The sequence below is a fragment of the Astatotilapia calliptera genome, chromosome 10 (assembly GCF_964374335.1).
Source record: "Astatotilapia calliptera chromosome 10, fAstCal68.1, whole genome shotgun sequence".
Lineage (NCBI taxonomy): Eukaryota > Metazoa > Chordata > Actinopteri > Cichliformes > Cichlidae > Astatotilapia > Astatotilapia calliptera.
Window position 1 is genome coordinate 30,552,862 of NC_137431.1, and position 23,218 is coordinate 30,576,079.

The 23,218-nt window shown below is 41.1% G+C and overlaps 2 protein-coding genes and 2 long non-coding RNA genes across 7 annotated transcripts in view; 2 read left to right on the forward strand and 2 right to left on the reverse strand.

The window, feature by feature from the left end:
• gpr119 (G protein-coupled receptor 119) lies at positions 1 to 12,382 on the reverse strand. Of its 2 annotated transcripts, none has more exons than XM_026182708.2 (2): positions 4,842 to 6,411; positions 1 to 934 (listed from the first exon to the last, which is right to left on the reverse strand). In XM_026182708.2, exons 1-2 carry the CDS (start codon positions 5,344 to 5,346, stop codon positions 249 to 251), a joined length of 1,191 nt encoding a protein of 396 aa, XP_026038493.2. In that variant the 5' UTR covers positions 5,347 to 6,411; the 3' UTR covers positions 1 to 248. The 2 variants fall into 2 exon arrangements, 1 of the variants encoding a protein (XP_026038493.2); XR_013911785.1 differs by lacking the exon at positions 4,842 to 6,411 and adding an exon at positions 12,241 to 12,382 and having other exon boundaries at positions 803 to 934.
• On the forward strand, positions 11,586 to 18,031 carry LOC113031273 (uncharacterized). Its single transcript, XR_013911786.1, has 3 exons — positions 11,586 to 11,782; positions 12,264 to 12,380; positions 15,901 to 18,031. It is a non-coding gene; the product is annotated as an uncharacterized LOC113031273 (long non-coding RNA).
• LOC145431472 (uncharacterized) lies at positions 17,149 to 19,072 on the reverse strand. The gene is made up of 2 exons (XR_013911787.1): positions 18,932 to 19,072; positions 17,149 to 18,647 (listed from the first exon to the last, which is right to left on the reverse strand). It is a non-coding gene; the product is annotated as an uncharacterized LOC145431472 (long non-coding RNA).
• Positions 18,351 to 23,218, forward strand: part of slc25a14 (solute carrier family 25 member 14) — a 19,170-nt gene continuing 14,302 nt past the window's right edge. The window contains exons 1-3 of one of the 3 annotated variants that reach the window (XM_026182065.2): positions 18,351 to 18,400; positions 19,107 to 19,211; positions 20,549 to 20,687. In XM_026182065.2, the coding sequence (XP_026037850.1) occupies positions 19,148 to 19,211; positions 20,549 to 20,687 (203 nt within the window). In that variant the 5' untranslated portion in view covers positions 18,351 to 18,400; positions 19,107 to 19,147. Of the gene's footprint in view, positions 18,507 to 19,027; positions 19,212 to 20,548; positions 20,688 to 23,218 lie in introns of those variants that run through there. The other 2 variants (XM_026182064.2, XM_026182063.2) reach the window with 2 other exon arrangements.

Sequence of the window (23,218 nt, forward strand, 5' to 3'; positions counted from 1 at the left end):
CAAAAGTTTTGACTTGAACTTTATTAGCTCCGTGGCCTGTTCGTAGTCAGGCTTGAAGGAATTGGGTGAAATCACATTGAAGCCTGAGGTGCAAATATGGTACTTAAAAAAAGCATCATATTTAGTGATAATAATAATAATAATAATAATGTACTTCAGGGGTTACAAAGCCTATTAATCAATGCTTTATCCCTCAGAGAATCATTCACATGTGTTTTTGTAGCATATCTCGAGTTTCCCAGTTTATTTCACAGACTTGTTGTGGCCGTTTGTGGTCCTGCATGAGCTTCATCATTGGTGATTGGTTGCAAGAGTGCAGGGTTTAGTGTGTCTCTTCTAGAAGCAGAGGCTTGAGTCTGCACATTTGGTTGTGGGTCGCCTCTCTCTGTGACAGTTGCTCTGGCTGCCAATGAGCTGCCTGTAATGCAGGAAAACATGGCTACCAACTGCAGCCGCACTTCCCTTTGCCAAATGGCATACACTATAGGGTTGATTAGTGAGTTGGAGAGTCCCAGCAGCCATATATGATTCTCAATCACAGCTTTGAGAGCACAGCTTTTACAAAGAATGTGCACTATGGACACCACAAAGAAGGGGCACCAGAGGACTAAGAAGCAGCCCACGAGCACCGCCACCGTCCTCAGGGCCTTGACGTGACTCCAGTAACTGATCCTCAGATATGAATGGTGAGGCTGATGCTGGCTATGTTGCCTGTGGTGGTCACCGTTCCAGGAGCTTGCTTGCCTGACACGGCAGATCTGCTTCTGGTGGTTGCTGGCGATCTTCAGGATATCCAGGTAGATGTAGATGAAGATGGCGAGCACTGGGAAAAAGACGACGCTGAGGAAAATGACGATGGCCACATTGTGAATCACAGAGAAGAAGGCACAGAAGCCATCATAGCTTGATTCCACCTGCAGCTGCCGCACCATAACTGAGGACAAGAGGACATGAGGTGTTTTTTTAATATATTCTTTATATATTGATATGCTCAGATTACAAATCAAACAATGCAAAAACTTCATACATTTTAGAAATAACAAGGTGACTGTAATAACTCATTTCCTTTCTTTTTATAGTATTGCAGCGTATCTTGACCCTGGAGACAACACTACACTGGCTCCAAGAAAATAGTGACTGTTTTGAAGGGAAAAATATATGTGCAGTACAATGAGTCTGCACTTTTTCTATGAAAAAGTATCCTCTATAAAAATACTTCAACCCTGCATTGCCTACATTTGTTGAGTCTTTTTTTTTCTCCCTTTAACAGCACATAATTGCATTTCTTGGTGCATTACCTCCAAACGTAGGCCGGCTGAATGTAATGCAATAGAATGTAAAAGCCTTTGGCAGGGTTTTGCATCACATTAACTTTGTGTATTTGCATCAGGTTGATTGATCTGGCCAGTACAAACCCTTACATGCAGGTCCGCACCAGCCAGGGCCTTAATTAGGCATTCATCTAATTGGTATTCCTTAAGCTATCTGTTCAAAACAACACTAGCAGTGTTAAAAGATGGGTAGAAAAACAGTATTTAAGGGCTCATACTAAAAAATTAGGTACTTAGCACCGCACCAGGAGTACAAACAACCAGGTCACAAGCCAGTGTAATCCCAGTGCCGATCCCATGCCAGGGTAAATGTGGAGGGTTGTGTCAGGAAGAGCATCGGGCTGTTACACCCCGGCCTAGGCAACCGGGGTGCAACGTAGAAAAACAAAGATAAAGAAAATAAAACCACGAAGGCCCTCCACCAAAATCCCAAAACGAAGGTGTCTCAAACGAAAATATTAACAAACCCATTCACAACTATTTACAACAGACTATTTATTTACACCAAAACACCAAACTATTTACAACACGGGGGAGATCGCGACCATGACATACTGAAACACAAGGCTTAAATACATAGAAGGAGCAATCAGGGAATGGACCACAGGAGGGAAACACAGCTGGGGCAAATTAGAACTGACGAGACAGGGAAAATGTAAACTGAACACACTAAGATAACACAGACTTTCAAAGTAAAGCAGGAAATACATAACAGTCACGCAAAAACAAAACACTGACACACCGAAACGTAACATTTCCCCCTACCCAAAAATCAAACATGTAACCCCAAGTGAAATGTTTGATCAAAACCGGATGAAGGCTGGTGGAGGCTGGAGCGGTCCCACGGACCCTCCAGCGAAGACGGATGAAGTCTGGAGCGGTCCCACGGACCCTCCAGCGAAGGCAGACGAAGGCTGGAGCGGTGCCTCGGACCCTCCAGCGAAGACAAACGAAGACTGAAGCGGTGCCTCGGACCCTCCAGCGAAGACGGACGAAGCTGATGAAGGCTGGAGCGGTCCCACCGACCCTCCAGCAGACGACGAAGGCTGGAGCGGTCCCACGGACCCTCCAGCGAAGACAAACGAAGACTGAAGCGGTGCCTCGGACCCTCCAGCGAAGACGGACGAAGACTGAAGCGGTGCCTCGGACCCTCCAGCGAAGACAAACGAAGACTGAAGCGGTGCCTCGGACCCTCCAGCGAAGACGGACGAAGCTGATGAAGGCTGGAGCGGTCCCACCGACCCTCCAGCAGACGACGAAGGCTGGAGCGGTCCCACGGACCCTCCAGCGAAGGCGGATGAAGGCTGGAGCGGTCCCTCGGACTCTCCAGCGAAGGCAGATGAAGGCTGGAGCGGTCCCACGGACCCTCCAGCGAAGGCGGATGAAGTGTGGAGCGGTCCCACGGACTCTCCAGCGAAGGCAGATGAAGGCTGGAGCGGTCCCACGGACCCTCCAGCGAACGACGAAGGCTGGAGCGGTCCCACGGACTCTCCAGCGAAGGCAGATGAAGGCTGGAGCGGTCCCACGGACCCTCCAGCGAACGACGAAGGCTGGAGCGGTCCCACGGACCATCCAGCGAAGGCGGATGAGCAGCCCACCAGCTGCACACACGGACACGCAGCCCACCAGCTGCAGAAGGCTGGAGCGGTCCCTCGGATCCTCCAGCGAAGGCAGATGAAGGCTGGAGCGGTCCCACGGACCCTCCAGCGAAGGCGGATGAAGTGTGGAGCGGTCCCACGGACCCTCCAGCGAAGACGGATGAAGGCTGGACCGGCCCTCGGACCCTCCAGCGAAGACAGACGGCTGAAGCGGTCCCTCCCTCGGACCCTCCAGCGACGGCGGACGGCCGAAGCGGACCCCGGGCCCTCCAGCGAAGACAGACGGAGGCCGAAGCGGCCCTCGGACCCTCCAGCGATTGGACGAGCCCCCATATGTTACACCCCGGCCTAGGCAACCGGGGTGCAACGTAGAAAAACAAAGATAAAGAAAATAAAACCACGAAGGCCCTCCACCAAAATCCCAAAACGAAGGTGTCTCAAACGAAAATATTAACAAACCCATTCACAACTATTTACAACAGACTATTTATTTACACCAAAACACCAAACTATTTACAACACAGGGGAGATCGCGACCATGACATACTGAAACACAAGGCTTAAATACATAGAAGGAGCAATCAGGGAATGGACCACAGGAGGGAAACACAGCTGGGGCAAATTAGAACTGACGAGACAGGGAAAATGTAAACTGAACACACTAAGATAACACAGACTTTCAAAGTAAAGCAGGAAATACATAACAGTCACGCAAAAACAAAACACTGACACACCGAAACGTAACAGGGCATAAGATCTTGGTCAAATCAAGCATGCAAATCATTCAGAATGAGATTTCCACAAATCGGTCAGGACTTGGATTAATAACTGCCTGTTGTGTGTGCAGGAGACCAGGTGAATTAGAAGCAAAGAGAGTGGTGGAAAAAAGAAAGTAAAAGGCTTAAATGAGTTGAGACTTGACCTCAAGGAAGGAAAAAAATGGCTTCCATTGATTCTCTGGAGAGATTCATCAAGCTGCAAAGGACGTGTAACAGGTTAGTGTGGTTAAGAATAGAGATAAACTTGCTAACAAGTAAAGAGAGTGTGTTGAGAAAATAGAAGGCTCGTTTCTGATGAATGAAAGAGTGGATGATGGATGGAGGAGTTAATGAATCAGGAAGTGCGAAGGACTGCTAAGGAGAAATTCTGGGAAGAGAAGGTGGTAAGGAAAGGTCAGTGGTGCAGGAGGAAAGGAGGAGGAGGCTTCAGAGGAGGCTCATGGATGTAGTGATGGAGGACATTCAGAGAGATGATCCACTGTGGCGACCATAAAGGCCCCAAGAAGAAGAAGACACGAGGAGAACATGCAGAAACAAAAGCTTGGACTGAGAGTTTCATATTAAGCAGTGACATCAGTTTTTGTTGCTTTTGCAGTTTAGATGAATGGAACACTTGCAAGAGGCCACTTATTAGATTTGCCATTGGAGAGGAATGAAACAATGGAGTTACATGATCTGTCTCACTGGACTGCAGCTGTTCAAATTTTTACCGTGCATGCTTGTAGGCCTCTCATTACGGGAGTAAAACACCCTGAATACTCATATGATAGAAACGTATCGGTCAAAAGGAAGCCACACTCAAAAGTGTACACAGGCAATCTCAATGTGATCTGCAACATCCTGAAAAAGCCTTCCTCGAGGACTCTCGAGGTGAATACAAAGTAAATTTGTGATTTGTGTTTCTCATCCGTAAAGTCCAGTGGTATATAATTTGAACTTACAGTTTTGGAGCAGTGACTAAATCTGGGCCTTTTCTTTTCCAGGTAGAAATTTCAAAGAGGAGCATTTGAACTCTTAGGTCAAATCCAGAGTCTAAACCTTGTATAGCCCCTTCTTACATATGCCTTTAGATTACATAAAAGCACAGTCCTCTGCATATTTCAACACACTGATTGATCATTTCTGTTTCTCACCTGGCATGAATCCCATGGTGAGTGAAATGATCCACAGAACCAGCAAGGCTCCAGCTGCCGTCCCCTTCCCAGACAGCAGCGAGTATCGCAGGGGTATCTTGATGGCAGCATAGCGGTCCAGTGAGATGAGAAACATGGACATGATGGATGCTATGCAGGGTGATATCACAAATGCCATTCGCAGCAGGCAGCGGGTCTTGTCCTGGCCAGTGGAAGGCGTAGTGTTTGAGGGACGATCAGCAAGACTGACATTCCTGCTGAGGTCTTCTGTGGCCAGGCCAGTGATGGCTACGCCAACCAGACTGTCAGCGAGTGCCAAGTTGAGGACAAAGCACCAGCTCTGGCTACACTTCTTGAGGAGTAGCTTAAGTAAAGCAGCTGCCACGAGCAGGTTTGTGGAGATGATGAGGGAAGAGGCGACGCTGAGCATCATACCCATCACCCAAGGGGAGTGGTCAAAGGAGGTCACTGTGGGTTGGTTGGAGCCTATGTTGTCAGGAGTCATCCTAAAAGGCGCTAAGACGTATGCTTGTCCGGTTAAATTCACAAAGCCAGTGTATAGCTGCAATGGGCCAATATTGTTGTGATCACAATCAGAGATTTAACTCTTACAGTCATTGTACGTCAAAACACAAAACGTGAATCTAGCAAAAAAAAAAAAAAATTCGCAAAGATCCTTAAAAACAAGTTTTGAACTTTTTTTAGGCTGTTTAACGTACCAAATGAAACATCAGATATCACAGTACTCAGTCCAGTGGCTAAAAATGTGACTAAACTGAAGAAGCGTGCGTTCAATCACCGCAAGCAGAAGAATCTTCTCAACAATTCCCCATTAAATGAATCTAGCTTGCAGTAAAGAACTTTAAGAGAGTTAGCTTGTTCTGAAAAGCATCCATTGGATCTCGGCAAACTCGGCTGTATCCTTAAAATCCTTTCAACTAATGGAAGGAGGACAGAAATGCAACAATATCAGCAGGTCTCTCTTATCCCCTCCCCTCTCACACACAGTCTGCAGACACACACACACACCATCGTAGAGAGCACATATATCCCCTTCACTGCTCATCCGCTGCTGCTGTTGCCTCTTTGTGGTTGAACCTTGTCCCAGCTTTCCCCTCTTCTCTCATTCTCTCTCTTCCATGCCGGAAGATTCCTACTTTCATAATCACTTTATTGTATTTATCATCTTTAATCGAGAGGGTTGTTTTTTTTAACTAGGGCAGGTTAGCACTAAAGCTTCCTTTTAGGGAAGACATAAATCATTTACAGTGGGTGAGTAACTAATAATAGTAAACCACCAAATAAGATTTAGCTTTTTAGTTCGACTGTGAGAAACATGTAAGAAGAGGCTGTGTAATACAGTCTTTTAACTCAACTTTAAACTATATATATCACTATTTATAGCAAAAAACAACTAAAGGAAAAACACACATCCTAGTAACTGTGCTTTCCCACCTTATCGCTACTTGTGAAGCACATTTGTCAAAGCTAAGCTAAGGTTTAAAACTTCTGTACTTCTGTAAATTTGTTGGCTCGGGTATTAGTACTATTGCTCACTATTACTTGTGGTTATTGGAGGAGTGGAGCCAGACTTGGTGCCAACCTAAATAACTAATACAATGGAATTAAATTAAATGCTCAATCACTTGCCAAAAGCAGAGAGTTTCTAAGACTTGGTTTCATACAGATGTTCTCTGCCTATGACTTCCAAACATGAACAAGAGGAACACACATTACTGGTTGTTGCACATATTTTTGGCACTGCCCTCTGGTGACAGCAAACAGCTACATTTTGTAGCACACTGGAGTTACATCAAATAACTATTATTTTGCTACAGCGCTTTTTCAGAAACAAAATCTTAAAGTATGGAAACTTTTCATGGGTGGAAAAGAAAACATTTATTGGGGCATCTACCAGACAAATTTTGGGCTTAACATCTGTAAATCAGTGTAGATAATTTTGACAATATTGAGGGAAAAATGAGGTGCAAAAAACAAAAACAAGGTTGGGGTTTTTTTTGGCAGAGGAAACGAGCTTCCACCTAAAACAGACCCTTAAAAGTTCCCATAAATTTGAACAATTTAACTGTAACTATAGATATCATAGGTATGTAAAAATGCTAATATTCCTAACATATTTATAATGAAACTTTCTACCACATAAAATGGTAAATATCTTTCCTATTTTAATAAATGAATGTGTTGTTTTGCTGAGCACCTGGGGTGTTTTTCCCTTTTGGTGATAGTGTTACAGAGAGTAAAAGGATGCACATGTGGAAATTAACTGTGAGCAACATTAATAAAACAAAACAAACCACATAAAGTAGATATTTACTTTTCAGTTAAAATGTAAGCAAAACAATGGTTTGGATTATGTTGATTCATCCAGTTTGCTCCTCCATAAAAAAGCCAGCAGCATACATTATATTACATTTCAGAGTACTGTGATAGCATATTATCACCACATGTATCCAAGCAAATTTTGCCCTGTGGACTGCAGGTTTATTGTTTGAGTGTCCAGAAGTGCAATAACACGGGGACGTGTGACAGCGGAGCTGAAAAGAGACACATTTTCAGACTTTTGTGTTAAGAATTAAGCTGTTGTTTTTTTCTGTTGATCATTACCTGTGACGCGGTAACATTAAAAGCAGAAGCAGCTAATGTGCAGTGCTGAATGGGCTTAGTTGAACTCCAACCCTGCTGGCTAGCATCCTATTTTGGCTCCAGAGTCCCCAGGAGAGACATCTGGCTTGATGGGACAATTTTCCACTAGGATTCACACACAAATAGATCAGACTAATGATGCTTTCTCTCTGCACACACTTCAAACAGTACCTGGCATCACACCAGCTTCTAAAACCTGCAAATGGCAGCTATATCCAGCTGAAGAAAAATATCACTATAATGCGATCAAATCTTATCAAAATATGGTAATGATTAGCTTCATAGTCTGTTTACCTGTTACCCATGCTTAATGTGTAACAGGCTTCATGTTTTTAATAAAGTACTGCCAAAAAGGCACATTTCCTTAATGATTATTATTATTTTTAAATATATTAACGTTAGATTTTATATATTTCAGCTGTGTTTAATCAAAGTTATTGCTGCATGTTTATTGAGGGTGCAGAATCATATTTTTGAGTGTAGAAGTGTAGAAGTTATCACTTTTAAGTTTGCAGCTGAGTTCAGTGTGACTCACATATATATACATATATATATAAAAGTCTACATTTTCAGATGTGCTGATGAGAGTTTTCATTAAATAATGCTTCATTTTTCACAATGCAGTGATTTTGAAAGCAGGCACTGTACGCATTAAAAGTTCTGGAGACGAGAGGTGTAAGTGACTCAGCTGCAGACTTGCAGTTAGCGTCAGAATTTGCAGGAGCTTTTAGATATATAGAAAGACTGGATAGAAAGGTTCAGTGTACAATGATATGTCCAAATCACATTCATTAGTCATTTTGTTTATTGAAAATTTATTAGTGCAACTTAAATGTTAAGTTAGGCAAATTTATTTTCACATTCATTCAGTCCAATCTCCTCCTTATGGGGTGATCTTATGGTACTTTTGTTCCCAAGATTCAAAGAGTCATAGATTTATACATATAAACAAATAATGTTTAATGAAAAACAAGTCAGTGTCATGATGATAAACTAGCACAGCCTGTTCCATGATACGTTCAGGTTTTACTTCTTCTTCTTCTCCCCTATCTGTCTCCATAAATGCCTTACTAAGCTGCATTCACTCACTTTTGTTCATACATTGCTTGTGCTTTGCGTTTCGCTCTGTCTCAGCGAATATGCAGAACATATTATTACCTAATAGAAGAGAATAAATTTGAAAGGTTCTTGAAAAACAAAAAGAAGATGGGCATCAGTGTTTTCTTGATTGGAATGAAGTGGATAATCTATGTCGCCAATGTGCCTCTGCATCTCCGTGTGTGTCAGGGGCTCATGTGTCATTTTTGGTCATGCGTCAGGTTCATGTGTTTGTTGGTGTGATATGCTCCTGGTCCCTCGTTTCCCTGTGTAAATGTTTGTGTGTGTGTGTTGTGGTGTGTTAGTTTAGCTGCAACGCCAGGCCTGTAGAGTCTCCTGCCTTTGAGCCAGCCACACCTGGGATTAATCACTCACCTGTTGACGATCTGCCTAATCAAGGAGGCCTACTTAAGAGAACAGTGGAGTGGCAGTTGGGATTGTTATGCAGTTAGTTCTCAAACTCATATCACTGTGTTTTCATCTCCTGTTGGAATGGTTAGAGTGTTTTTTGTCAGCCGGTGGATGGGACTGTACTCACTGCGGCATCTCTTGTTTCTAGGTAGATTGCGGAAATGTGTGGTGGGAGCAGCACACTGTTGTACATAGGCACCAAGGAGGACAAAGCATCACCACGTATCAACGAGAAGAATCATGGCATCCAGATTAGGAACGCATGCACTGTGGATTATTGGCACTGTTTCATAGTTTCTTTTCATGGTAAACACGGTTTTTCCATTCAGAAAGTCATGCATTTGAGTCCTCCTTCAACCAACCCTGACAGTGCCAGAATATATGGATGGAATAAATCTTGTCTCCTTACGCAAAAAAAACAAAACAAAACAAAAAAACAATTACTGACATATTATCAGTCACCAGAAACAGCACCCCACTTGAGCTTTCACCTTACTCAACAGAGTTTTTAGAGAGGGAAAACATCAAAATAAAAAAAGTGACTCCATAGTTTATTTTTCACAACTGTGCAGTATTTGCTAGTATGCAAGTATTTGCTTCTTTGTTTGTCCACCAAGGGCCATGCATGTTTTTGGGGTGTGGGATGAAGGGGGGGTACCGTGCATGCAATGAAATATTTACATCAGCTGATCCATCCACCCCTTCGGTCTAGACTACAACAAGGTGACTGTTGGATAGATTGCAATGAAATTTTTAGTACAGAGTTTTACATTCAGCCTGTCTTGTAACACTTCAAACTATTTTTATTACTTTTTCTTGCAATTTTTTACAACTTTAGCACCAAAGACTTTTCAAGTCAGATTTTGTTTATGGTTTTTGCAAAACTAATCAAATTCCTTTTATACTGATGAGTACCCTGTGTTTTCTGCTAACAGGAAAATGTTGCTGTGACTTGGGAAAACTGGGAACTGGACAGGAGGCAACAGCCAATCAGATAAGAGGCACAAACTGAGAAGTAGGTTGATTGCCAGCAGGTGTGAAGACTGCTGCTGGGCTTCATTCTGCAGATTATTGGTTTGGTTTATTGGAGTTCTGGCTGGAAAACAAAGGACTTTGATAACTCTTAAGAAATAAGAAAGTTAAGTGTTTAATATACATTTTATTAATTATAATCAGTTAACCTACAATCTGTTGTGGCCTCTTTATTGAAGCTCCTGTTTTATCTATTGCATGTTACATTTGCATGCTGACATTCATATCCAGGAAGATGAAAATTAATGTTTGGTTAAGCTTCAGGGATAAAGGGATCTGTCCAGCTAGGGAGCATAAACCAGTATGAATCCACTTCACCTGCTTTTAATGTAAATGAAATTAATGACAGGTGTGCCACAGAAGCAACAAGAAGCCAACCCCCAAAAGGGGGAATGGTTTCACAAGCAGTGACCAAAGACCATTGCTCTTTTCTTATTCCTAGTGATTTTTTTTTCTTTCTAATTTTGCTTTTTGCTTGTGGCCTCGTCATTGTATAGCAGGCAATGAGTTTCAGACAGTTTTAATGAAAAAAAGCACGTTATTGATGACAAAAGAGAAAATAAACAAAGTCTAAGAAAAAGATGGGAATGGGGCAAGAAAGAATTAAATTGTGGGATCAAGGAAGACAGAACAAGGGCATACACAGTAAAAACAAAGAGAAAGGGGAGACTCAAACAATAAATACACAAGGCAACAAGGCTAGGCCTAGACCCATATCTGCTCTTATGTGCAAGGAAGAACATAGGCACACTGTCAGAGGCCTACAAAATGACCGGCAGTGGGCTACTCATGGGAATGTTTCTAACCAAACTGTAGGAAACTAACTGCATAAGCTTGGCTTGTGGTCCCAGCATCCTTTAGCGGGACCTTTGCATCATACTGGTCTGTGAGCAGCTTGTCTGGCATCAACCAGAGAACACCAGAACTGGCAGGTGTGCCACTGGCACCTTGTTCTCTTCACAGATGAGCGCATATTTACACTAAGTACATGTGACAGACATAAGAGCCCGTAGACACAGTTGCAAACCTCCTGCAGGATCAGAACAGAGAACCAATAGCAGTGCAGAGTTCCTAATGTGACACAATCACTGGGTCTATACTGTTTTGTTATCCTCAAAAGCCTCTGTTGATACTTCCAAGGCCGACAAATCAGTGATTCTAAAATCATCATCTTACAACTTCCATATGTCCAGTGTGAACAGTCTCCTGTTATACATGACAAATGAAGCTAACAGAGAGATCAGGACAGGAGTCCTGTAAAACTATTTATATGTACTCTGCAAAACCTGATTTGAATATGTCAGTCCAGCCTGATTGCTGTCACACCTCGTCTGTGAGCCCACACCAGCAGGACACAGGTTCAACTAGCTTAGTCCACAGCAACCTGAGGGGAAAGAATCTCTCTTTTATCACATGCAACCCTCCCTCTCAACACACTAAAATAGCTCCAACACACACACAATGTGAGAATGTTATTCACTCCTGCTAGACCTTTCAGGACCGTTCAAAAACAAAGCGTGGGTCAGCAGTAATTGTGCCCAGTGCCCAGCAGCCCTCCCGCCCAGGGAGCTCTGATTGTGTTTATACTCCTACAGTCACAGCGAGGGATTTTCTCCATCTGGGGTTTGATTTGAAGGAGTTTCAGAGTTTTTTTTGTTTTCAACCAAAGCAAGGATTTTCTAAATTTTGGAATATCAGTCTGTCAGTAAAGATTTCTTCTGAGAACAACTCTTAAGGTTAGGATGGTGTTGTGTGAGTGATGCTGTCAGGATGATGGAGGACAGGGGATTTTGGGCTAATACACAACAGTGTGACCTTCAGTAGACTTTGAATTCCTGCATTAAGCTCATGATATAACATTTGTCACATATATTTTTTCACACTCCCTCCATCATTTAATATTTATTTATTTATTTTTATTTATTTATTTATTTATTTATTTATTTATTTATTGTCATTGTCAGAGAACAATGAAATTGCATTTGGGGCTTCCGTACAACCCGTAATACGTGAATGAATTATAGAATGTAGCATTGAAGATTAGATATTTGAACAGGTTTTACAAGCTTAGAGTCTCTAAAGAAGAAACACTTTATAATGTAATAATAATAATAATGTTACTTTTTTTGTTGCAATTTTTAACCCCGTGTGTAAACAGCATATTGGAGGTGAATGCCAAGTTTTCAAGTGTTACCTGTTGCTTCTGTGTTTTGCCAGACTGAAGATGTCTTTAAAGAGGCGCCTGCTGTCCATGTTGTTGTGCTGTGTTTACTGCGTGGCCTCGCTCTTCTGCCTCCATCCAAACCGCAACAACTGCTTCTCTGCCGGAGCTCGGTAAGTCTGCGTTTTCATATAGATCAGGGGTCGGCAACCTGTGGCTCCGGAGCCGCATGCGGCTCTTTAGTCCTTTTAGTGCGGCTCTGCGTGGTTTGGGAAAATTTTTTTTTTTTTTTTAAGTAAGTAGCTGAAGTGTATTTTATTTCTGTTAGTACTTTTTTAACTTGTAGTTCTAAACTGGAAGATTATTGTGATATTGAAATATAAATATAAAATTATATTCTATTATTTTTTTTGATCGCTCAAAATAAGCGTCACACTTGCGGAAGCCGATATACCCACCGAAACGCCGTGCATTTATCGAGACTTTCAACCCCAGGTAAGACAATTCTGGATGTTCGGATCCACATTATGTCAGCAGCTGTTCTCCACCGTGAACTATGTTAAAAACAAACACCGCTCACGCCTCACAGACGACAGCTTACAGTTCTGCGTAAAGATGAAAGTGACTTCGTACAGCCCCGATTTGCAGACGCTGTGCGCAGAGGTTCAGGAGCAGAAGTCCCGTTGTAAACATATCACGGCAGACCCGACGATGTTTCCATGAACATGCTTTTCAGCATCTCTTTATTGACTACTTTTCACACACGGTTGCTGTATGTATATTCAATTCAATTCAATTCAATTTTATTTAGATAGCTCCAAATCACAACAAAAGTCGCCTCAAGGCGCTTCATAGATACAGAGAAAAACCCAACAATCATATGACCCCCGATGAGCAAGCACTTTGGCGACAGTGGGAAGGAAAAACTCCCTTTTAACAGGAAGAAACCTCCAGCAGAACCAGGCTCAGGGAGGGGCGGGGCCATCTGCTGCGACTGCTTGGGGTGAGAGAAGGAAGACAGGATAAAGACATGCTGTGGAAGAGAGACAGAGGTTAATAACAGATATGATTCAATGCAGAGAGGTCTGTTAATACATAGTGAGTGAGAAAGGTGACTGGAAAGGAAAAACTCAATGCATCATGGGAATCCCCGGCAGCCTACGTCTATTGCAGCATAACTAAGGGAGGATTCAGGGTCACCTGGTCCAGCCCTAACTATATGCTTTAGCAAAAAGGACATTTTTAAGCCTAATCTTAAAAGTAGAGATAGTGTCTGTCTCCCGAATCCAAACTGGAAGCTGGTTCCACAGAAGAGGGGCCTGAAAACTGAAGGCTCTGCCTCCCATTCTACTTTTAAATACTCTAGGAACAACAAGTAGGCCTGCAGAGCGAGAGCGAAGTGCTCTAATAGGGTGATATGGTACTACAAGGTCATTACAATAAGATGGGGCCTGATTATTTAAGACCTTGTATGTGAGGAGCAGGATTTTGAATTCAATTCTGGATTTAACAGGAAACCAGTGAAGGGAAGCCAAAACAGGAGAAATATGCTCTCTCTATACAGAGAGAGCATATTTACAGCCGGTATATATACAGCCGGTGTTAAAGCGCACAGCCCAATACATACCAACACAACAGCATAGATAACACAGACGTTAAGGCGACAAGGCGCCTTAATGTCTGTGCTAATTATTCCCAATCATTTTTTTAAAAGTCAAGTCAAGGCTCCAAAAGCCCAAAGGCGATATAAGGGTGGCGGCTCACAACAGTTTTTGTTTCCTACATGGATTATTTTAGTTCAGCTGGGTGTCTTTCCTTTTGTTATATTTCTTTAAGAGTTCAAAATGTGTTAATTACATAAATAAAATGTAATTTTCTCTGTACTTCATGGATTTAAGCAACACACCTTAATTGTTTACACAAAGCATAAAGGTAAAAAAACAATATATACAGTGTTATCTTCATTTTAGATGTCAAAAAGTATTTGCGGCTCCCAGTGTTTTCTTTTGCGTGGAAATCGCGTCCAAATGGCTCTTTGGGTGTTAAAGGTTGCTGACCCCTGATATAGATGAAAAACAGCGGAGTAACCTCATGCATATTTTTTTAAATAATGTTTTTAATCATGTTTATGGCTTTACAACAACCAGACAGTAGCTAAATGACAGGAAATGAGGGAGAGGAATGCAATTAAAAGTTCAAGCTTTACATATTAATCATTATGTCAAAGGATTTTGCTTAATCTTTGATTCACCCCTTATAGCCTGTGCTAGAAGCAGCTAAGCTGTAGGCTCAGTTTCTAATCCAGACTAATCTCTAAAGAAACACACAAAAAAGTAAATAAGTAATCTTCACTCCACTGTGGGTCTGAATAAAATAGTTGCTTAAGCTATAAACTGCCTTCATGCTGGACTGCTAAAGGAAGGGGGGGAATAAGGCAAAGGAAAGACAAAGACGCTTGGTGGTCCGCAGGATTGCATCAGTGAGTATCCATAAAACATACACTCACTGTTTACTCACTGCTCATCACTGCAAATATTTGATCGCCCAATCACATAGTAGCAGCATTCTGCGCACAGTAAAATGGAGACAAAAGGTGATTTAAGTCACTCTGAAGGTGAATGATATGGTTGCTGCTGTCAGACTATTTCAGAAACTACTGATCCACTGGGATTTTAACTCAAAACCGTGTCTAGACTTTACAGAGAATGGTCTGAAAAAGCAGGGGTAAATGCCTTGTTGATATCAGACAGAGGAAAAGGCCAGACTGCTACAAGCTGATTGGGAGGCAACAGTAACGTGACTAACTACTCATCACAACAAAGGTTTGCAAAGCATCCCGAAAGGCACAACACTTTGAATCTTGAAGCAGCAGAAGATGAAAAATGTTGCCTGGTCTGATGAGTCTAAATATCTGTGACATTCAGATGGTATCGTTAGAATTTTGTTAACAACTATGCTCAATCATCCAGGTAAGGAAATCACAAAAGGTTGATTCTGTTGATCTGGACGTAGCGGTTTCAGTAGGAAAACGTTTCGTCACTCATCCATGTGACTTCTTCAGTCTCTGCTGACTGCAGGTTTCCAACCTTATAAACTACATTTGCATAATGACTGAAACCAGCCCACTGACTAGCAATGCACTGTGAGGTCAGTGTCATGATAATTAATATGCAAATTGTAAACCGTGTTTTATACATCGAGGAAACCAAACTACCTCTGGCTAAGCGGATAGCAGAACACAGAAGAGCTACCTCGTCAGGCCAGGACTCTGCAGTCTATTTACATCTACAGGGCAGTGGACACTCTTTCAGTGGTGAGGATGTGCACATCCTGGACAGGGAGGAACGCTGGTTTGAGCGGACAGTCAAGGAGGCCATTTACGTGAAAAGGGAAAGACCATCTCTGAATCGAGGAGGGGGCCAAAGGGTACATCTTTCACCATCCTACAATGGTGTGATTGCAGCCAACTCTCTGTGAATGGTACTCGTGACTACTGATCAGTGGTCACTGGTCATGACAATTTGTATATCTATTTAAAAATCACACAGATGTTCAGATGGTAGATCTGAAAGAGCAGCACAGGTCACCAGTATGTACGACGTAGTGTTAAAGAAGTGAATCTACACTAAATTTTGGAGCGATTCTCTCTCCATCCTGGTTTTTTTTTTTCAAACTCAGTCTTTTCTCCTTTAGGAATCTGGTGTCAGTTGTCCAACAGCTTTACCAGCGAGCCATTCGGCTGCTGCGCACCACTCTGTGATTCCACACCACTTCCTGTGCCTGAACAAGTAAGGCTGGATTTCATCAAGAATGCCCTCTAGAAGAAGAAACAGAGGAAATGCATCCCTAAACTTTCGGACTGCAGAGTTTCCATTCACTCAGTTTCCCTTGAATTTGGCTCCAACTGCCCGTTTTTGTTTATTATTGATATTTTCCAACTATATTTTAAATGTAGAGGAGAAGAATACCTAGCCAATGTATATTTTTCTACTGATGAAGTTTAGCATTGTGGATATTTGCTGTTTGACATGTGAGTGATGTGGAAAGGACATCAGCAGTCCTCTTTTAAAAGCATTTAAGGGGTTTACTGCAGTTTTTTTAATTTACATAAAAGAATCTGGGTAGCCGAAAATTTGCTGATTTAAATTCCGGGAGGCTCTGTGAGTTGTAATGTTTGAAATGCAAGCGCAAACTTTCTTCCCTCTGCTAATAACTACCAAAGAGCTGTTTTTGTGTTCTGTTTCTACTGTATCCTGTGATGTAAGTGCTGTCTTCACAGGTTCAAAATGCAGGAAAATCCACAAGAAACAGAGGAGCATGATGCTCCTGAAAAGGAAAGAGAATGATAAAAACAAGACAGTAGATCATAATCAAAACCCAGTGAATGCAACCTGGACTAACTACTAAAGCTTAAACACTGCAGTAACACTTGGCTCATTCATTGCAAATATGTGCCACGGTTGTACAAGAAACATAAGCCTTAGACATGTTAGCTGAACCATGTTGCCCTTATGCCCTTTACTCCTATTACGTAAGTGAAACTGTAGATCAACATTTCATCATATGAAAAATTTCAGGTGTCATATTTTGAAAGGTAATGTCATTTGTGCACAGCATTTTTATTTGTGTCCCTAATGGAAGTATGTTTTCATGCTGTGCAGCTACCTGATGAGCAACTCTCAGGTGCTTAAAGCACCAAACAGATGCAGTTTGAGGGGGGTGGGTACTTTTTTTTAATGCTAAAGTAATGGGAGTGAATTTATTTTGTAACACTTGCAGGTAGTGAAGGTAGTTAGGTTGCATGGGTAAGTTTAAATACAACGGGTCAACCATGCAAACCAACAGCCATTAGACAATGCACAAGAGAGGTGAGGAAGAGAGCACAGGCAGAGTCGAGGAGGTGGGCGTAGATGACTGTCAGGGGTGATTTTTGGCTAAAGGATAGCAAAAAGAGTGAAAGGGAAGGTTTACAAGATGGTAGTGAGGCCTACTCTGATGTACAGTTTTGAAATGGTAGCACTGCCGGGAGGCAGAGCTGAAGATTTACATCAGGAATGAAAGGATTAGAAATGAGTAAATCAGAGTGACAGCTCAGACAAAGTTACAAAGAGAAGGCTGAGATGGTTTGGACATGTACAGAGGAGGGATAGTGCAAGTACTGGACAAAGGATGTTGAATATGGAGCTGCCAGGCAGGAGGGAAATAAGACTGCAGAGGAGGTAGTGAAGGCGGACGTGTAGAGGGTTGGCGTCAAAGACGAGGATATGGATTAGGTGAGATGGGGGCAGATGATCTGATATGTCAACCTCAAGCTGCTTCTTCTGGAGCAGCCAGAAGAAGAAGAAAACAAACACTTTAGCATTAGAGCAGTTAGGTGTGAAAGAATCCAACAGGAAATCATAATAAAATAAGAAAGAAAACTTTGCATCGTATGTAAAATCAATTTCATTAAGAAATCGGAAAAAAATAAAAACTTGGGTTGTTTCAAGTTGCCGATTTTATGTTTTATTGAGAATGGAGTCTCTCATCTGTTGCAAACACGCAAGAAAAAAAAAATGCCGAATATGTGTTGCCATACAACTGAGAGCACAAAGATAAAGGAGTAAGGGTTCATTAAAGAAATATGATGATGAAAACGCTAGGGTGTGATTAAATATATCACAGTTTGAATGCTGTGGATGGATTTTAATTTAATGTGCTACCTGAAAAGATATTAGAAAACTATGTACTTTTCTTACTTTTGTATGACTGCGTGTTTCACACTGTTCAGGGGAAGACCTGTTCCACAGTACAACTCCAATAAAACAAATTCAGCTTTCCTGAAGATCTATCAGCTGTGGTGGTTAATTATATATTTGTATAGATGAACACCCAATAAACATTTAGAAATAAGTGCAACAACAGTAAACCATCAGTAGCCTAGCTAAATCACTAGTTTAAAATTGTTTATTCCATGAAACTTTATTTTAAGATCACTGTTTTCATTTTTAGCCACCTGAAATTACATTTAGCATTACTTTGTTTATTTATGTTTTATTTGTGTAAACACTGCTTTAACCGTAACGACATAAATTACACTGCTTGATTACTTTAGTTAGACAAAAGGCGTTTTATTTTGAAAGTGTTAACGGAAATCCTGTTTTTACAAATTCTGCCACAGTTGGCGCTAGCGTAAATGGGAAGCTAACGAAAGGTGAGAAGTTTTCCGCTGGCATTTTATTAAAGTCAATGCATAGTTATTCTCTGACACATGGGAAACCAAGCTGCATAGAAGGTCGCGGACTTTATCTACAGCACAGGTACGTTCAGTTTGACAGTAACTGGTTGCCAGTTGGTAAATTTGCTAACAGACCGGCTAGTAATTTTTTAGAAGTAGCATTTAGCCTAGCAGCAGCCATCTGTTTCGAGGCGGAACGCTGGAAGCAGGTGGGCGATCATCTCTGTAAAAAAAAAGAAAAAAGAAAAAAAAAAGACCATTTTATAAAATGATTAAAACTGTATATATCATCATATGATTTAGATTTCATTAATAAAATAGCTTCTTTGTCATTCTATGACTAGTAGTAATAATAAATAACTTCATTTATTTCTCTTGGCACTGTTGCTATCGGTAACGCATTCCGTGCCCGCCTCTTGCACCCCAGCCAATCAAGACGCCGAAAATGTTATTGACTTTATTATAAGCCAATAGTAGGGTCACAACAAATATGACGGCTCTCCTCACCGCGTTCGATACTGCGGGGCGTCTCTTTCCGGCGCAGTATGCTGGGATGCTGATGCTGAGGCACTTCGTTGATCTGTAGCATCCTCTTTTACCTCAATGTTTGTCGACATGTTGTATTGTCTGAGGTGGCAGCACTGCGTTGACCTCTGTCTGGGTGGTCTTCTTCTATTTTTAGCGGGGCTGCAGCAGGTGGAAGCAGCAGCCGCCGCCACGGAGATGGCCAACTTGAACTGGAAGCCGTTTATCTACGGAGGGATGGCCTCGATTGTCGCAGAATTCGGTACGTGGTGCGCCGCAATATCCACACATTGACCATCAGGTGTATTTTTGGGGTTTTTTTGTATATATTTTTTTGGGAGTCGGGGGTATATGCTTTAATGTAACACGAGTAGAGCGCGTTGTATGCAAATGGTTAACCGCCAGTATTGTAGGAAAATGCATCACTACAGATAACACTGGCTCCAAAAAGGGAAATGGTGCATGTAGCAGAGAAAATGTCAAAGTCATTTGGTGATAATTGTGTTCCCCATTCTGCAATCGCAGGTGTGTGGCATTCACAAAGTTCAGTCCAGATTGTTGAGTGCTGACAAAAGTCTGGTGTTTAGCCTCAGTTTGTGTCTCTCACACAATCATCACATTCAAAATCATATTTAGATTTTTTGCTCCATGCAAAAGCCCATTTAAATCACTCTTCATCAGCTACTCTTTGCTATTTAATCCTATTGTCTACTATTTATATATTTTGTTCCGGTACAGTTGGTGTGGAGCACCTCCAATTTCATTGTACATGTACAGTGACAATAAAGGGCTATTCTATTTTTTTTCCCCCAGAGAACATGAGACAAAATTAAAACATTTCATCTGTTGCTCTATTTAGAGTCTTAAAGAATGAAGAAAAATACATTTCCTGTGTTTAAATACATGTTGCTTAGAATTGGGTTGTAAAACTAATAACACAATGACATTCTAAGAGCAAGTAACCAGTAGCAAGAGCCATGGAGGCATTCAAACTTAAATTTTAACAACACTTTGGCTTTCAGCCCATCATATTCTTTCACTCAAGTGTCTCCATAAAAGTTCAGATTTACTCTCTGCTCGGTTCTGGCAGGGTTAGTCCATTTTACATGGACCTGTTTGTTTATTTTTTTGCAACTGAATGAGAAGTTCTGCAACTAAAAAATACATGCTTCTTTTTAATATAAACAATAAGTAAATGTTTAATTCTGTTGAATAATCTGTGGTTTGAGTGCTGATTAAAGTAACTGTTAATAATAGTTTTGTCATAATCAATATGTAATTTTGAGGCGTTCATTTCAGACTAATCGTTTTTTGTTTGTTTGTTTTTGTTTGTTTTTTTAAACGCCAAAAATAAACTTTCTGGAAGTTATGCTTCTACCACTATCTTTCCTCTTGTAGAACTCATCTATTGACTTCAGTAGAAGATTTCTCTTTTAACATGATTGATGTTTACTGTATATGATATGAACATAGAGCTACATGATATACATTTGTTTCTGTATTCTGAGTCTTTTTAAAATAATAAAATAAATAAAATAAAATAATAAACCACATAAAATGTGTTTTTAATCCCTATTTATCATTATTTTTCATTCTCAGGCACATTTCCCATTGACCTTACTAAGACCAGACTACAGGTCCAAGGTCAGTCTCAGTACACAGAGGTGCGCTACAGAGGCATGTTCCATGCTCTGTTCAGGATCGGGAAGGAGGAGGGCATTCGGGCGCTCTACTCTGGGTATGGAATATTATCTTTTAGGCCACTCATTTGATCTGCATAACATGTCATAGTTCCACTGTAGAAAGGTTTTCCGTGATGCATCTCTCTAGTTTCCATGAATGCTATTGCTTGATCAAGATTAAAAATTCCTGTCTTTGCTTAATACGTTTTTGTTTTCTGACTCAGCTGAGCCTTTGTAGGCTGACTGTGCACATAAGCAGTGTTGGCAAAGAGCCTGTGTTGCTTTACCTAACGGATGTCTTAGCATTTCCTGTATTTTCTGGGCCATTTGATGTACAGAAAAGTCTTAATAAATTTAACTCTGTAGCAACAATGTTAAAAAATCTGGTTTATATCTCTTTGGTGGAATGCCAAAACCTCATTGATTGGCTCCATCATTTCTTATATGTAGGAAAGTCCATTTGTATTTAATATTTTCTCTAATGTTATAAATAATTCTGCTATCTCCCTGTCTACATTGCTTGTGCTGCAGAGAAGCGACTGCCCCCCTCGCCAGTGTTTTTCATTTGAGCTTTACTGAGAGCTAATACACTTTGAAATAAGACTCCGCTGTAAGTTTAAGTGGGGGTTATTTGAATAAAGATTTCCTTAGAATTTCAGTTCTACCAGCTCTTATTTCCAGGGAGTGTGCATACAGTCCCAGGTAAATTATTGTTCCTAGAAGACAGGGAGATCTCATTTTCTTTTCTCTCATTGTGCAGTCAAATAGTCTTACTTGCTACTCACTTCTGATATCATATATGGGTGACGCAGGCTGCTGCTGGCTGCTCTGTTAAAGCAGTTTAGTATTCTATTTTAGCTTCATGATATTTTGTGGAAGGGGGGTAGAAGGGAGTCGGGTCACGTATGGTTAGAGTGGTCAGCAGCTTAGGTTGGTCGGGATATGAACCTCAGTAAATATGAATGCACTCCACTGGTTAAAAATAAACTCACCACTGTCAGTGTTTCTCACATTGAAGTTTCAAAGTGTTATTGTCATATGCACAAAATATCTGCATATAACAAAATATTTCCCAACATGTTTCCCTGTACAACTAAATTTTTCCTTTGCTGTCCACAACAGATGCAAATAATGCTCATATAAAATGGAGAAATAGAATAAGTGATCATTTAAAGGAATAATAAATGTATAAAGACAGCATATGAGAAATATAGTAAAAATATATGATATGCAAAAAAATATAACTATATGAGCTGCAAGGGGTCTGTACACAGGGCTATGCAATAAATGAATTTGAATTTCAGCCTAAACAATATTTGTGCTGCTTCTACTTTGAAATAATTTTCTCTTTTGGCCTTCAACACATCTCTTTCCTTGATTTTTACCCCTTAATAAAAATCCCTGCCATGCTGCTGTATGTTTGGTTTAGTTTATTTAGCTTTTGTTAGGTAAGGTATAATAAAAGTTTAAGAAAGATGAAGATAAAATATTTTATTTGCCACTTGTACACATGCACGAGGTCCGGGTTCATAGGAAATCTAGTTAAACAACTCTTTTCTTATTCAATAAATCCCTTCCTTTTGAGTGATCGTGATGAATATCTATAGTCTTACTGACCAAAAAAACCCATAATTAAGCAACCCTGTGTTCACATTTGTGACTCCTTTCTTTGCACACATTTTCTTAAATGAGTTATTGAATAACACAGTTAATAAATTCTCCAGTGGAAATATTTGTGAAGTACTTTGTGGCCATAAATACCTGAACAATGTAGTCAGCTGTCTCTCACCCTGTGGATGAACTCCAACTCCACTATCTTGGATTGGAGCTGGTGGAAGGTCAGTAATATCATGGATTGCCAGAGTAGCTAGCTGGCGAGCTGTTAGGGAAACCACAAGGCGGGAAGAATTAATAATATACTTGGGTTGGCTGCCCAAGTAAAGCCTAAAGTCCTCTGAGTTCTCTAAATTATGCCTCCTTGTCTCTTCTGTCCTCTATCCTCCTGCCAGTGACCAGGAAATCGGTCTTTTTCCACCATACTGAAAAATGTTTGAATTCTTAAAATTCGTGTGGAGAGCATAGAGAACAGGCATACAGGGGAAGCTGCTAATCAGACTTTTTGCTCTTGTGTGTATGATTTCACATTTGGTCATGTTGCACCCTTCTCAATTTAACTAAGTCCTAAATGGTACCATGTCATGAGCGCTGTTACATCTGAGATCGTAGCATACATCAGTAGGTGGGCAGTAACAAACCAATTTATGATGAAGCTGCACCACATGCCCTCTTTAACTGAGGCGCAGAGGCAAATATGTTCTCATTCTGTTAAATTCATATTGCCTCCACTCCTCTGCTCACATTTCTCGTGGGTGGAATAAGACACAAGTTGAGGATGTTGCAGTCTGAGAAAAGCAAAAAGTGTGGGAAAGTGTGGGACTCATTCGCTTCTCATTTATCAGCCACACTCATCTTCAGCCCTTTGGTACTCACCTTCTGAAGGAGAAAAGCTGGATGGTTGTTCACCATGTGGTTTTTCTTAACTGTTTGCAATCATCAGAACAAATAGTTTAGAATGTGCCACAGCAAC